This window comes from Myxine glutinosa, chromosome 14, assembly GCF_964187855.1.
Source record: "Myxine glutinosa chromosome 14, kmMyxGlut1.1, whole genome shotgun sequence".
Taxonomy (NCBI): Eukaryota; Metazoa; Chordata; class Myxini; order Myxiniformes; family Myxinidae; genus Myxine; species Myxine glutinosa.
In genome coordinates, this window is record NC_136274.1 from 79,032,527 (window position 1) to 79,049,546 (window position 17,020).

The following is a 17,020-nucleotide window of genomic DNA, read 5'->3' on the forward strand; positions in this document are numbered from 1 at the left end:
CCAACGGTGTTTGATCAAGAGAGCACACCTTGTGGAAAATATATTAACAGAGCAGTGTATGTATGTATGTATGTATGTATGTATGTATGTATGTATATGTGTATATATATTCAAGTTAAGGTCTAATGACATGTTTTCAAACTGCCAGATGTTAAACAACTTGATTGGAAGGCGATTACTGAAGCTGTAGACAAAATGGTATCGCAAGGGTTACCACGTCCACCATTCGTTCATTTCCCCACGAAATACCTGCCTCCAAGTCAATTCCCTGAATACAAATACGCAAGCAGGAAGTTTGTCACAAATTATAATTGCTAAATACGCATGGTTAATAACTGTACCAACGACTAAAGTACAAATGCCTTTTGGAACGACAAAATACAGAGCTATAAAACATTTGCTTCTCGTACCGACCAGACAAAGTCCTGTTGACACAGTCAATGGCCCACGCTTCAATATTAACGCCATACTAGTTTACCCTCATATCATATCATCTGGAAGTTTAACAGCAGCAGGTTATGCTTTCGCCATTGAACAAAAAGTCTGATCTTCACCACATCCTTCTGATGGCGCTTTAAAGACCATTTTACTTTTACCTTTTTTTTACTGCTCCACTCCCTAACTGCCAGAGATCGGAGCGGCAATTTAAAATTCGGCCAAGGTGCATAATGGTGTATAAAAAAAAGGAAAAAAAAAAAAGGTGCATAATGGTATGGGATCATAATGGCACATAATGGTATTATGGGATCTTTAATGTCGACGCAGCGAATGCAAGCATATTCCCTGAATAGTTTCTAGTTGGGTTGGGAATCGGACCCAGATGAGACGGCGAAAAGACAAGTATACTAACCTCAAATACCTTGTCATTTCACAAATGAAATTACGAAATTAAAATCCATACCCTCCTCGTTTTAAAAGGGAAACAAATAAGATGAAAGAGCCTTGCTTGGAACGGCTCTCTTCTCGATTCCTGGTTACAAGATTGGAAACTTGTGGAAATGTAATAGCGAGTGAAGTAATCCACCTATTTATATATGTATGCTGAGGCATCAAAATGGCTTTGGGAACCATTTCCGAAACAGACACATATATATATATATATATATATACACATGAAAAAATTGGTTCAAAATTTGGACAATCCTGAACTAAACATCAACTATGAAATCCCAAGTACAAGAGGATTTGTCCTGGTGTCGTTGAGACTTACGTATTCCATGATAGTGTTTGGGTGGTTGTATCCCAACACCCGCTCGCTCATCAGCAGAGCTTTCTGCTGGTTTCCCAAAGCCTGAAGGGTAAGGGGGGGGAAGAGGGGGGTTGGGGGAGGAGTGGGGGTGTCGGGGACGAGATAGAGAAACCTCCATAAAACCGATGGACAAGTACAACAAGCTTAAGTTTAACATTGACTTTCGACAACTTCATTTAGACGTGACAACACTTGGATACCGAGTGCAGCCCAGACAGCGAGGCCGGTAACCAGGAACGCATAGAGACACTGACACACCTCGACATGATCACCCAGGATGTAGTTGAGGCGTGCAAGCAGACGAAGGCACGTGCAGATCTCGGGATGCATAGCGCCATAGACATTGTTGAACAAATTCAGAGCTTCGCTAATCAACTCATAACCCTCCTTGAGGAAACCTGGTCGGAGAAACGTTAAAAAAACAGCGGTAAAGGATGACATAGTATGGAGCAAATTAAAGTTTATGAAATTATCTGGGGGAATACATGAACTCACAGATGGCAAGGGAGCAAAAGATCACGAAGGTGGGGGAGAAGAGGGCCAAAATGAAGGAACGACTCAGTGGTGTAATTGACCAGACTTGGTGGTGTCATGGTTAAAGCATCCGCTCCGAGTCTCTGGGAGGTCATTGTTTCAAACACCGGCCGAGTCAGACCAATCAATGACTCAAAATGATACGTGCTGCTTCCTTGCTTCACTTTCAGCATTTAAACGGATAAGATCACGGACAATCCGCATAGGTAGGTTAGTATCCATGGGGAGGAGGAAATGCTCCAATGAATGCGTTGAAAAAAGCGGTGCCCTTGTTGTGGCGTCGCTGGTTCCCAGAGCACCCTGGGAAGTGACGGCACTTCCCCCAAGCTCAGTGGCTGTTTGTCCCATCTAAAAAATCTTGTATTGCGTCACATATGTTCGTCTGTATGTCCGTGCGTGTGCGTGTGTCAGCTCCACTACGAGCCTTAGATCGTGTTTACAAAAAATAAAGAAAAGAAGATGAGAGTGTGCGCACACCTTGTTTGACCTTCACCTGCCCACTTTGGAAGAAGTGGAAGGCGTCTGTAGCTTTTGGGTGCACGTGCTTTACTATGGGAAAGATATTGAGGATATCCTCCTCGATGAACGCAGGACGTTGACGGCTGTCCATGTTGAACTCGCGCAGGAGAAGCTGAGAAGAACACAGAAAGGAGTAAAGGAGGTAATTATTTAAAAAAAAATTAATAAAAAAAACAAAAACAGGTAATTATTAAACCAGGTGATGAATGTGGAAAATACACATCCATCCGCAAAAGGATGAAAACAAAACTACTTTTGGCCTCACATTTGTGCACGTCAGAATTGGAAAAAAATGCATGGCGAAGAACTATCGATACAACTACCTCTCGACCATTATTTAAAAAAAGAAGCAAATCCAGACTTCCGGTTCCCTTCAATCATGTATGACGCTGGTCCTAGCAGTTCCTTCCTTCACTTAATCAAAGCAAAGTTTCCTGGACCAGATATGCCGTGTCTGTTTTCCCGTTTTATTTTCATTCCTGTGCGCTGGTCATGTTTTCCTCCTATGTTCCATTTCAAACCGTACCTCGGTACGTTGAATTGTCGAATGTGTTCAGCTGTTCAAGTGCGGCCTACTCGTCCAATGGACATGGCCATATTGCTTCTGTCTCTGCTTTGACCCCACGTGCTTCGTGTTTTGCTTCTTTTCTTCCATGTATTGTCATTTCTGATCCCTCAGCTTGATCCTTTTCCCATCTTCGGTCCAAAAAATAAAAACTCTTCTTCACTCAAAAAACAAAACACAATCTATGGTGTACATTTACTCCAACATTCCCTATCCCATCTATTTTCCAATATCCCCAAACAATCTTCATTCAAAGAAACGTTTCTTCCTTTAAAAGATCAAGATTTTAAAAGTAGAAAGTGGAATTTGACGCAAATTTATCAATGTATATGCCTCGCTCATGGACGTTAGCCTACTGTTACATTTGATGTCAATTAAAGGTCACATGAAAAATTAAAGGCCCCTTGGGAGAGAGAAAGATAAAAGAGCCAGATAAGTAGGAGAGGGAACATTGGATGCTTCAAATTTGAGTTATGGTCTGCAAAATGATTTTCAAAGCGTACATGACTTGACCTGCTCAATCCAAGATTGAATCGGTTCGTCTTTTATTACAGTCCATAAGTGTCAGGAATGGTTGAAATCCCATGAGTGGTTCATATGTTATTGCAGTAATACAGATTTTCAGGCATTCTTCGGTTGAGTGGGCTGTGGTTGGTTTTGGTTGAGGTGGTTTGGGTAGACATTTATAGATAAGAAATAATATACAAGTAAATGGATGAGTTGTGTGGGTGTGTGTGTGCGTACACACGTCTATAAATTAATTACATACTATTGAAATGCCCCTTTTGACCCTCGAGACTGCTTTTTTTTCTCTTTTTTTTTGTATACATAGCCGAGGCTCGTTGAAGAGCTAGTATTAGTACACTGAACAGATCAGGACACAACAGGACAAAAGGAACAGTAGAGAGAGAGAGTGGGAGGCTAGGGGGGGGGGGGAGAGGGGAGGGAGGGGGTGGGACACACACCAACAGGGTGCTCAGACCCCTTCGACCTTTGAAGACCCTTTAAAACCCCCAAAATCCTTAAGACCCAAATGACCCACAAAAGTCCCCGAGAACCCAAAAGACCCAAAAGAAAGAGAAAACCCAAAAGACCCAGATGACCCAAAAGTCACCGTGGACTCGAAAGACCCAAAGACTGTCACTCAAGCTTTTGGGTCTCACTATCTGCCATTATCTTTCCTGGGAAAACCACATTTCAAATCTGGCCTCCAAAGCCAGTCACCGACTGGGCATCCTCCGTCGTGCGAAGTCCTTCCTTGACCCACCTGAGCTCCTCACCACATACAAGGCTTTCATCCGCAGCTCAATGGAATACTGCTCTCCCCTCTGGGCCGGTGCTCCTGCCTCTCACCTAGCTCGGCTTCACGCGGTTGAATCCAAAGCTTTCAGAATCATTGGAATCTCCCGCGATGAAGCTAACTCCGAGGGCCTTTCACTCACCCACCGCAGGCAGGTTGGTGGTCTTTCTGTCTTCTACCGACTCCTCTCCAGCCTTGCTCACCCAGCTCTGTCTATGCTGTGTCCCCCAAATATTCCTTCAGGTCGCACAAGATCTGCCAGCAACCCTCTTCTGGTGAAACTGCCAAAATCAAGACTCTCTGCTCACCTTCACTCTTTCATTCCTCTTTTCTCCCGCCTCTGGAACAAACTCCCTCACTCTCTTCAACCCCACTCCTCCCTCTAGGTCTTTAACACAGCTGTTCACCACCATCTCTTGTCTTCCTCCATCCAAAACCTTGATCTTTCCTACACCCGCTAATTCACCCAGATGTTGAGATGTATTTTTGAAATACCGACTTCTTTCCTGGAAGTCCTAGCAGAGTCCATTTGTTTTATACCTCCCCCCCCCCCCCACCCCGCTACCATGCTTCCTCCCCCCAAGCCCCCCCTCCTCCCACAGATCTCCCAATGTCCCTGTTCTCTACCGTTGTTGTGCTTCCCTCTCTCCCCCATCTTGTCTCCAGCTACCTTTGTAATATGTTTGATATGTCCGTTTATGTTTTTTGTGATTAATGTTGGCTCTTACACGAGCCTCGATCTTGGTATGCTATGGCAGGCAGGTATGCTCGAAGGCGGTGAATACCAATGGAAATTTGGTACAATGGACCAATGGCCCCACTAGTATAAGAACTGATTGGCAAACTCAGCATCCTCCATCTTGCAAAGTCCTTCGTTGGCACACCTAAACTCTCATCAACGTACGATGTCTCATCTGCAGCTTGATGGAGTATTGCTCTCCCCTCTGGGCACCCCCGCCTCACAACTTGCCCAGCTCAACGCCATGGAAACCATCACCTTCAACATCATTGTAATCTCCCGTGATAAAGCAGAGTCGATGGGCCTATCACTTCCTCATCAAAGAGTGGTTGGTAGTCTGTCGGTCTTCGTCAGTCTCCTTGCAGGTCTTGAAACCTTTGCGCTTTTTCCATGCTTTGTCCCCACTTCACCCCTCCCCAGGTTTCTGCAGGGTACATGCGATCCTCCATCAACCCCATCCTGCTGAAACCTCAAAAATATATAATCAATGCTCACCTCCACTCATTTGTTCCTCTTTTTTTTCTGCCTATGGAATCAAGTTCCACGTTCTCTTCAATGTCCTTCTTCCCTACAGGGCTTCAAGACAGTTGTTCACCACCATTTCAGATCATCCCCCATCCAAAACCATGATCGTTTCTTCCTCTGTTAACTCACTGCCCCTCTAGCCCACCTCCTTCCAAATTTCCAGTTTTTTCTTCCTGAGATTTTGCTTCCATGTCCATCTTGTCCATCCTCCCCAACCCTTCACTCTTACCTGCATCAATCGTTTGCCTGTCTCCATCTATATTTTTCCTCGGTCCTGCTGTTGGCATTTCCCCCTCTCTTTCTGATGTTCCTTTTGTTCTGTTGTGTTCTGATCCATTCTGTGTTCTCACTCTTCCATGAGCCTCGACTTCCCATACAGAAAAAATACACATACCTGGACACCAGACTTGAGGCAGAATTCCCTGAGTAGAGATACTTTTTGCAGACCATGTTTCTCCACTGCTTGTTCGACACCATCACTAATGGAGTTAAAAAGGACACAAAGTAAAAAATTTTTTTGAAAATTCAAGTGAAAAAGATATCAAAAATAGTCCACAAATGGAATGTTTGCTCACCAGTGCAAGGTGTAACCAAAATACTCCAGGCTCTCCGAACAAATCTGCTTCCAGAGGTCACTGGGTGTGAGACTGGCCCAAACAGTGTTGTCATTGCTTGCAAGGTTTCGATTGCGGCGGCGATTGCGCCGGCGCCGTGCAGTGAGCTCGTCAACGGGGAGGTGGGCAACAGGATTGGGGAAAGAACTGAACAGGCAATTGAGGTAGTGGCTTACGGCCACGGAAAGGCCGGACATCTCCACACCCTTTAGAACAGGGGAAAAAAAAAACCAGCAAAGAATCACTCCTGCAAAACAAAATTCCACCACGTTGCTGAATATTATCATTTCAACAGCAATTTTGCCAAACATACCTGCAGGTAAGCCTTGAAAATGTGCTTTGCTGATCGAAGGATGATCTCGCTCACGACCATCCTTGGCAGGAACTGGGATGAAAAAAGGAAATGATTGTGCCGGTTTTTTGGGAGGGGTTGGGGAAGTGAAGGGGAGAGGGGGAGGGGGGGGGGGGGGGCAAAAATGCAATTTCACAGAGAATAAAATTACGACTTCCACATCTCAAGCTGTTTTTCAGGTGAAGTTAGATAATAAGGAGCAATGCAAAAGACATGGGTAAAGCAAGGAATGTAAATGAACAAACATCGCAGCCGGTGGTGACATGAGGCACATGTTCTGAATGGGCATCAAATCACAGAAGGCAACTGCTTCGTAATCAAACCCCAAGCCGCTCGAGGAAGACCGGCATCAAAGAGGCTTTAATATTATAATACGATATAATATTCATGGAGGAGGTCTTTTTAAAACCAGAACTGATGTTTGCCCATTTCGTAAAACAGCCAAACCGAACACAACGTACCACCAACCCAACCAATCACAACCCAGCCCACCACCCAACAACCACAACCCAATCCACCCCAACCCAAACACCATCCACCCCAACCAAAACCAAACCACCACAACCTACCCACCAAAATCCAACCCAACCTATCACAACCACAAACCAACCCACGCACAACCTAAAAACCCAATCAACCACAACACACCCCCACCACAACCCGACCCGACACAACCATACCACACCACAACCCATTCAATTACTGACACCTGCTGGAGGGAGCGGGTATTGACACCTTTTTTCACTCATGAACAGGTGTTGCGATTCCTAAAATGAGACAAGTCTGTCTGTCTGTCTGTCTGTCTGTCCATCACACGATGAAGCGGGACCTCGAGAAAGGGAGGGGGCATCGACACCAAATTTCGCTTCGGTGGGAGCAGGTATTGCTAGTACTGTATAATAACTGTAAGGACCAAACCTTAGCAAGAAGCAAAGAGCTTAAAGAACAAACAATTTGATGAAATGTGAGGAGCTCGTACATGGCCTTGTTGCACACGGGACACAAAGTGTGGGCGTTCTAGCAGACGAGCCAAGATGCCGAGGTAGCGCAGATTGATCCCACGCTGGTGCAGTGCCTCGGTAAGGGTTGCGCCATCCATGGGTAACGACGAGTGCTCCAAGCAGTCGTGCACCTTTAGGTAAAAGAAAACCAAGAGGATAACAATGGAAAAGCGAGTAGGTAGAGCAACAACATCGTAGAGCCCTTATGTAGTTAGTCGATTTGTAAATGTTAAAAGTGATCTGAGAACAGCTCTAGATTTGTCTTGATGCATAGAATCCGAATCTACAAGGTGCCACTTTTGAATTTCTCGGGAATCTTGGATTAGGTGCCCATTTTAAATGCATGGCTACCATCCATAAAATGTCCATTTGAGAGGCCGCAAATTGTAAAAAGGTCCATTCAAAGTAGCTCAATATTGGTGAGGATGTGTCAATGACAATCTGTTAAATAAATACCGCAAATGTGCTTCTGGTGCCAATTCTCTGAATGGGCATCAAATCTTTAAAATTTCATTATCACCGACCGACCTTGAAATAAATGTGTAAACATCTAACAAATAATTGTACACCGCACCTTTCCTGTGCCATCTCCAGGCATTGCAAATCGTCATTGCTGGGCACCGAAGGGGGCTCGGCAGTGACGCACGCTGAGAGTACTCAGTTTTCACTCTCGTTGTTTGTTTTCTTGCTTTCTTGTTTGTTTGTTTGTTTGTTTGTCCGGACGATATCTCAGCCATCCTTTGAGCTAGGAAGCTGAAATTTCGGCACAATAGTGAGCAAGTCCTTTGTCAAAAACTGTATATATATTTTTTGATTAATCAATAAATTGAGGAGTTATTTAATTATTAGCGATTAATTAAGTACTTATTTAATTAACCAAATTTCCTTTCTCTTCTGACCATTAACTCAGGCACCTTTTGAGTTAGGAAGCTGATATTTGGACATGCCAATGACCAGGTGATTTGGCTGCAAAGGATATTTTTGATTTATTAATTAATCAATTAATCGATTAATTATTTAATTATTCGATTAATGACAAAAAAATTTTTTTTTTTTAAGTTACAGATTCTGATGAAATAGTGGTAGTTTATGTGTTCTCTGACCAAATTGATTAATAATTTAATTTTTTAATGATTATTATTTATTTATTTTCATCATTAATCATTTATTTATTTTCTTTCTCATTTGGCCAATATCAGGCACCTTTTGAGCTCGGAAGCTAATATTTGGACATGAGTGACCAAGTGATGTGGCTATCAAGGATATTTTTGATTTATTGATTAATCATTTCATCTATTAATTATTTATTGATTAATCGATTAATTATTTATTGAGTAATTAATTAATTATTTAATTTTTTATAAATGACTTATTTAATTAAATTTCTAAAAGATACATCTTCGGATGAAGCACTAGTGGTTTAGTTATGCGATTAGCCAATTGGTTATGAAAATATTTTGTGATAATCTTTTATTGATTTTAATTATACAATTAATCAATCAATTAGTGTACACCTCTCCCTCCCAATGCAGCCTCAATGAGCTGCACTGCGGTATTGCCGGGCGCCGGAGGCGCCCCGGCAATGCCGTGCTGTAGGATATTTAATTATTTGGCAATGGGGCGGTGTACTTTGAATGTATGTGTACTTGTTTCAATCATTTTAGGGACGCTTTTAAAATATACTGATGAGGTGCCCCCAAAAAATTGCATTAATCGACTTAATGGGCCGGATATTCTATGAATGGAGAGATTGTTACCCTCGCCAGAGGAGAAGGTATTGCATTTGAGTTAGTCCGTCTGTCTGTCTCTGTTTGTTTCTGTCTGTCTGTCTGTCTCTCTGTTTCTGTCTGTCTGTTTCTGTCTGTCTGTCTCTGTTTCTGTCTGTCTGTCTCTGTTTCTGTGTGTCTGTCTCTGTTTCTGTGTGTCTGTCTCTGTTTCTGTCTCTGTTTCTGTCTGTCTCTTTCTGTTTCTCTGTCTCTCTGTCTATCTCTCTCTGTTTCTGTCTGTCTATCTCTGTTTCTGTCTGTCTGCCTTTGTTTGTCTGTCTGCCTCTTTGTTTGTCTGTCTGCCTCTTTGTTTGTCTGTCTGCCTCTTTGTTTGTCTGTCTGCCTCTTTGTTTGTCTGTCTGCCTCTTTGTTTGTCTGTCTGCCTCTTTGTTTGTCTGTCTGCCTCTTTGTTTGTCTGTCTGCCTCTTTGTTTGTCTGTCTGCCTCTTTGTTTGTCTGTCTGCCTCTTTGTTTGTCTGTCTGCCTCTTTGTTTGTCTGTCTGCCTCTTTGTTTGTCTGTCTGCCTCTTTGTTTGTCTGTCTGCCTCTTTGTTTGTCTGTCTGCCTCTTTGTTTGTCTGTCTGCCTCTTTGTTTGTCTGTCTGCCTCTTTGTTTGTCTGTCTGCCTCTTTGTTTGTCTGTCTGCCTCTGTTTGTCTGCCTCTTTGTTTGTCTGTTACTTGGCAAAAAAAAAAATTTTTTTTTGCAAGTATGTTGCTCACTCCGGTTTGTGTGTTTGTCTGTCCGCTCACTTATACTTGACTACAGGTCACAATTTTAAACCGATCGTCACGAAACTTTACCAAATGGTAGAGTTCGTGGTCCGACAAAATCCTATATATTTTGGGGTCAAAAGGTCAACATAGGCCAAAGGACAACCACTTTTTTCAAATTCCTAAAATCCTCAATTTTCATCCAATTGACTTGAAATTTGTATAGGATATACATATCGGCTAACTGAATTCAACCACCAACTATTTTTGAGATCAGCTTTGGCCAAAAGGTCAACATCGGCGAGGCCAAAGGTCAACCACTTTTTTCGAATTTCTAAAATCCTCAATTTTCATCCGATTGACTTGAAATTTGAATAGGATTTACATATCGGCTAACTGAATTCAACCACCAACAATTTTTGAGATGAGATTCGGCCAAAAGGTCAACATAAGCCAAAGGTCAACCACCTTTTTGGAATTTCTAAAATCCTCAATTTTCATCCGATTGACTTGAAATTTGAATGTGATTTACATATCAGTTAACTGAATTCAACCACCAACTATTTTTGAGCTGAGCATAGGCCAAAAGGTCAAAATAGGCCAGAGGTCAACCACTTTTTTCAAATTTCTAAAAGCCTCAATTTTCATCCGATTGAATTTAAATTTGAATAGGATTTTCATGTCAGCTAACTGAATTCAACCACCAATTTTATAAGAGGTCAAAAGGATGCTCTACTGAGTGCCATTCTGCTTTGTTCTCTTTTGCCAAGTGTCGCTCTACGAGTGATTTTTCATCTGTCTGTTTGTCTGTTTATTTGATTGTCCGCACAGAATAAATATGATTTTCTCTGCAACCGTTGGTCCAATTGACAGGAAGTTTTCACCATAGGTGCACCTCGATTGCCCGCACAGAATAAATATGATTTTCTCTGCAACCGTTGGTCCAATTGACAGGAAGTTTTCACCAAAGGTGCACCTCCTCCTGTAGAATTTTTAATGATAATTATGATGTTATCGGTCACATGGTACGGGCACCATCTTGGAAAAACCGAAAAACGTTGCACCCCTATAATCTGCAAAAGCGCTGTATAGGAAAAAATTGAGACATGGCTCATTATAAAAAAACTCTCCATGGGGAACAAGCATTCTCAGTATTGCGCTGCAATACATGTCCACTACCGGCAGTCTGTCGTCCGGAAAACTGTTGGGGAAATTACCAAGGGTTATTTACCCACAGGTTCTGAATCGTTCCCAATCGCTAATTACCTCAGGACGGGCTCACCTGTGATTCGCACTCGGGACTTCGATTTATACACCTTGCAGACAAGTCAGCAGAAGCACGAGAAAATAAGTTGTTGATAAAGAACCTTTCGAGTCGCTAAATATCAGTAATTTATTATATTTTCCAGTTCATGATCGATGTGTATATATATGTTGCTCAGCTTGGCTCCGCCACTCACGAAAGCACGCGCTGTGTCGCGCTTTTGACGTTCGTGAGACGAGGCTGAGGGCGCGCGGTGCGGCTTGAGGAGAACTCTAGAATAAACAAGAGATGTCCATTTTAAAAACATATTTTCGTTTAATTAACGATATCTGCCAAACCACGCGCCCTATCGCAAATTCCAAAAGGACATTTTAGTAGATTGACATGCTGAACAGATCTGTGAAGTTTCCCCTCGATTGGATCAAAAATGAGGGAGCAGCTCGGTTTTAAAGGTTCATGCTTAAAAACGTCATAACTCTGAAACAATGGGACGCATGACGTCATGCTCGCTGACTTTTTTTGTTCGTCATGGGTATGCGAGTGTGGCTGCAAAGTTTGGCCTCGATCTGTTCAGCCGTTGCAGAGAAAAAGGGGTTTTCGTTTTTTCACGAAAAACAATATGGCGGCCGAACCACGTGACCTGTGACGTCATAATTACCATTAAAACATTCTAAAGACCGAGTCCCTCATATGGTGAAAATTTGATCTCAATCGGTCCAATTATTGCAGAGAAAATCTTTTTTAAAGGAAATTAAAACTTAAAATGGCCCCGAGTTAAGGATCATCAGAATTATCAGAATTCCCAAAGTTCAAAGTGCCATAACTGTCAAAAATGATCGAAACGTCGTGAAGTTCGAACTTGACCTGTAACTTATCATGAGGAAACCATGTACCAAGTTTGAAATCATTAGCATTAAGCGTTTAGAGAAAAAGTCCGGAAAACTGTTCTTTGCGTGACGGACTGACGGACGGCGTGCAAACCTATAGTCCCCTCCGGTGTACACCGGTAGGGGACTAATAAAGCGTTAGCACAATGTTCTTTAGGGATATTCTTCAAGGTCTTCGTCAGATTTGACACCTTGAATGCATTCTGGATCAATATTTTCACAGCAACTATCCCCCGATGCCCGACAGGCCTGTACAGGGAAGATTCCCTTTTGTAGCAAGAACATGACCTGGTGTCACATGTCCTTGGACGGTTGCTATTGAATGCCACCAGTGATTGTGCTCCCATTTCCAACTGAACCGTCCACTCTTCACATCGAGTAGTGGCACGTGCACAAGGTGAGCATGTCGCCGTGAGCATGTCGCCATGCGTAGGTCTGCACCGAGGCTCTCAGCAGTTGCTGCCGGAAGGCGTTTGGTGTCGGCAGAGGTTTCTCCCCTTCAGCAATCTTGTATAAAGTGTGTATAAACACCTTCAGCATAGCTTGAAGCCATACATTTTGAAAGGACTTGCACTGCCATGTATGACAGCTGTTTGCGCCCAAATTATTGAAACCCCTGAACAATGTCTTCAGTATTCAATCATCCGCGGAGTGTAATACCCGAAAAATGTCACCATGTTCTCTTTCCTCGTCCAGCAAATTTCCCTGTGGTATCACAATCAGTTAAAGCCGACCAGCCCAACAATCCTGCTGCTTTCTCATGTACAAAGTGTTCCAATTGAAACGATCACGTCGCCTGACAACGAGATCATGCCATAAAATGCCACATACATGTGTCCGGCAGTCATTCTAAAAAAATTGATCTGAACGGCCGGCCACTTCACCCATGTTACAAATTAAATTTATGAAACTAATTTTACTGATTTAATAAACATTGGCAACACTTATCCCAGTGTTGGCAACATGAAAGTTTGGATTATAGGCTCCAATTGCCTTTAACAGATCACTTTTAACATTTAGAAATCGCCTCAATCCTTTTTAAGACACAAGTAATCCTACTAACATGACAAAGAACCAAAATGACCAAATGAATGCGGAGTATTCCTGGATTATAAAATCCCCAGTGCAGCTGGTTTCTTCCTTTCTCATGTTGCTTGGTTGTACTCATTGTTGACACCAGCAGGAGGGGCCTGTCGACAATCTTCTCTGCTCAGTTGTTTTTGTATACAAAGTCGAGGCTCGTGTAAGAGCTAACACATAGAACATATAATAAAGAGAGCGGGAGATAAGAGGGGGAGAGAGAGGGAAGCACAACAGTGGAGAACAGGGACATCGGGAGATCTGTGGAAGGGAGAGTGGAGGGGTGGGTACACGGCATAAACAAGATGGACACCACAAGGACTTTCAGGAAAGAACCGGAATTTGAAAAAGGGGATTTGGTGTGGATTAATGGGGTAGAAAAGATCAAGGTTTTGGATGGGGAAAGATACAGCTGTTTTAAAGTGGTGAACAGCTGTTTTAAAGACCTGGAGGGAGAAGAGGGATTGAAGAGAGTGGGAGTTTGTTCCAGAGGCGGGGAAAAAGAGGAATTTGTTTAATTTTTTTTTGTATATAAGATCGAGGCTCGTGAAAGAGCTAACATTAATCACACAAAAAGTCAAACAGACACATAAAACACAAAAACAAGGGGAGCGGTAGACAAGATGGGGAGAGGGGGAAGGACACAAACACAACATTTGAGAGCAGGGACATCGGGAGAAATGTGGGAGGGGGAGGGCTTGGGTGGAGGTGGGAGAAGTATAAAACACGTGGACACTGCAAGGACTTCCAGGAAAGAAGTTGGAATTTCAAAAAAAGTGTATCTGGGGTGAATTAGTGGGGGTAGAAAAGATCAAGGTTTTATATGGGGGAAGATAAGAGATGGTGGTGAACAGCTGTTTCAAAGACCTGGAGGGAGGAGTGCGATTGAAGGGAGTGGGGGAGTTTGTTCCAGAGGCGGGAGAAAAGGGGAATGAAAGAGTGAAGGTGAGCAGAGAGCCTAGATTTTGGCAGTTTAACCATAAGAGGGTTGCAGGCAGACCTTGTGCGACCTGAAGGAATATTCGGGGGGACAGAGCCCAGAGAAAGATGGGGGAGCAAGGCCGGAGAGGAGTCGGTAGAAGACAGAAAGACCACCAACCTGCCTGCGGTGAGAGAGTGAAAGGCCCTCAGATTCGGCTTCATCGCAGGACATTCCAACGATTCTAAAAGCCTTGGTTTCAACAGCGTGAAGCCGAGCTGGGTGTGAGGCAGGAGCACCGGCCCAGAGGGGGGAACAGTATTGCATTGAGCTGCGGATGAAAGCCTTGTATGTGGTGAGGAGCTCAGGTGTGCCAAGGAAGGACTTTGCACGACGGAGGATGCCCAGTCGGCGACTGGCTTTGGAGGCCAGCTTGGAAATGTGGTTTTCCCAAGAAAGATCAAGAAAGTGAAGGTGAATAAAGAGTCTTGATTTTGGCAGTTTCACCAGAAGAGGGTTGCTGGCAGATCTTGTGCGTCCTGCAGGAATATTTTGGGGACAGAGCACAGACAGAGCTGGGGGAGCAAGGCCGGTTAGGAGTCGGTAGAAGACAAAGACCACCAACCTGCCTGCGGTGAGAGAGTGAAAGGCCCTCAGATTCGGCTTCATCGCAGGACATTCCAACGATTCTAAAAGCCTTGGTTTCAACAGCGTGAAGCCGAGCTGGGTGTGAGGCAGGAGCACCGGCCCAGAGGGGGGAACAGTATTGCATTGAGCTGCGGATGAAAGCCTTGTATGTGGTGAGGAGCTCAGGTGTGCCAAGGAAGGACTTTGCACGACGGAGGATGCCCAGTCGGCGACTGGCTTTGGAGGCCAGCTTGGAAATGTGGTTTTCCCAAGAAAGATCAAGAAAGTGAAGGTGAATAAAGAGTCTTGATTTTGGCAGTTTCACCAGAAGAGGGTTGCTGGCAGATCTTGTGCGTCCTGCAGGAATATTTTGGGGACAGAGCACAGACAGAGCTGGGGGAGCAAGGCCGGTTAGGAGTCGGTAGAAGACAAAGACCACCAACCTGCCTGCGGTGAGAGAGTGAAAGGCCCTCAGATTCGGCTTCATCGCAGGACATTCCAACGATTCTAAAAGCCTTGGTTTGTGAAGCCGAGCTCGGTGTGAGGCAGGTGCACCTGCCCAGAGGGGAGAGCAGTATTCCATCAAGCTGCGGATGAAAGCTTTGTATGTGGTGAGGAGTTCAGGTGTGCCAAGGAAGGACTTCGCATGACGGAGGATGCCCAATCAGTGATTGGCTTTGGTGGGCTGATGAATTCTGGTTCTGTTGCAGAAGGAGAGTTGAGGTTTGACAGAAACTTCTCCACCTTGTCGGGAGAGGGAGACAAGTTAGAGAGTAGAGAGATAGTGCTTCCTGCTTCTCCTGAGGGTAGACACACACTTGTTCCGGGCTTTGTGAAAGGAAATGAGATTGCTTCTTGGAAGGCAAATCCAACTGAAGGCAAAGTCAAGTTGCTTCAGGGCAACTGTCTCACCACAAGATTCAGTGTACCATGGATGGGAGGAAGGGTAAGGCAACTGAAGACAAGATGGTATAAATCTGTGCATGAGAGAGAGCAGTTCGCTTTGGAAGAATTCTTAGGAAGAGTTGATGTCAGAGGCAGTAGAGATGGGAGACCAGTCCAGATGATTGATGGCTGCTTGAAGACCATGCCAGTCGGCCTGAGTGAAATGCCACACTCGTCGACACTGAGGAGGCTCTCTGAGAATGGCCAGAGAGATGTCCACTTTAACAAGCACAAGATCAGATGAGCCGATTGGAGCAGAAGAAGAGCAGCAGACATTTTCAGGGAAGTTAGTCATAACCAAGTCTAGAAGAGATGATGTACCGTCGACTGAGATCCGGGTCGGTAAATTGACATTGTGTCAGTCCCAATGAGTCACAGAAGTCCTTTGCTGAGGTGCCATGGCTGGTGAGAGAGGTACCCACACCCAGCCAGCTGGCATGACGACAATTGAAGTCGCCACATAAGAGGAAGAGAGAGTTGGGATGATTAGATAGAAGTTGGTCCATGTTGACAGACAGCGAGATGGAAATAGAGTCATCACTGTTTGGTGGACGGTACAAACGATGGTACACGTTTGTACTCTTCTATCAAATAGCTTAAATAACCATGTTCTGCGATAGTTGCATTGTTTAATTAGTTTCAAATTAAATTATTTTGTGTGCACATCCTGTATATCTTTACCAAAGTTACCTAAGGTGGATGGAGGTTATGTTTCACCCATGTCTGACTGTGAGCATATCTCAAAAAGTTATTGACGGATTCAGATAAAAACTGGTGGACAGGTTGGGTGTGTGATAAGGCCCAATTAATTAGATTTTGGTGAAATCCGGATGTGAGAAGTTTTTAATTTTATCAAAGTGATTCTTCACAATTGAGAGACAGAGTCAAAATGATATACAGTATCACAAGATATTTCAAAACGTTGCGGGGTTACAATAAAACTTGGTGGATGAGTTGGGTAGGTGACAGAAACAAGCCAGTTAGATTTTGGTTCGGGTCAGTGGGATACAAGTCGTAAATTGTTCAGGGTGCCGGAGGTATCAGGGGGCGCCATTTTGGATGTGCACGTTCACACGCATGCACACAATTTTAGTCATATTTAATCAGGCCTTTTGTGCAGTCGTGTTTGGATAAAATTTAAAAAATTTCATCAAAATTACGCTCTATAAATTGATGTAATCAATTTCCAAATGATGCATTTCATCCCTCACCAATCCAGGAATCTGCCTCGACAGCAGAAAAGAAGCCACGTCATGGATCAGCTGACGTTGCGTCTGCACCTCAGGTTCCGATTCTTCTGGGAAACGAACTCCTGCGGTTATCCCACAAGGGGTATGGGAAAATCATTTTTTATTTCACCAAAGTTGAAGTCTCACGAATGTATGCAAGCATGCATTGTGTTCACTGGCAAATGTTGGCGTCTGT

The 17,020-nt window shown here is 43.8% G+C and overlaps 1 protein-coding gene across 6 annotated transcripts in view; it reads right to left on the bottom strand.

Moving 5' to 3' along the window:
* Window positions 1-17,020, bottom strand: part of LOC137439947 (CLUH binding protein of NUMT mRNA) — an 88,589-nt gene that overhangs the window by 13,954 nt on the left and 57,615 nt on the right. For all 6 annotated transcript variants that reach the window (XM_068136226.2, XM_068136227.2, XM_068136229.2 and 3 more), the window contains 8 exons: window positions 16,807-16,907; window positions 7,377-7,529; window positions 6,359-6,430; window positions 6,007-6,251; window positions 5,826-5,910; window positions 2,261-2,414; window positions 1,508-1,647; window positions 1,211-1,291 (listed from right to left, as the gene is read on the bottom strand). In XM_068136226.2, the coding sequence (XP_067992327.2) occupies window positions 1,211-1,291; window positions 1,508-1,647; window positions 2,261-2,414; window positions 5,826-5,910; window positions 6,007-6,251; window positions 6,359-6,430; window positions 7,377-7,529; window positions 16,807-16,907 (1,031 nt within the window). The remainder of the gene's footprint in view (window positions 1-1,210; window positions 1,292-1,507; window positions 1,648-2,260; window positions 2,415-5,825; window positions 5,911-6,006; window positions 6,252-6,358; window positions 6,431-7,376; window positions 7,530-16,806; window positions 16,908-17,020) is intronic.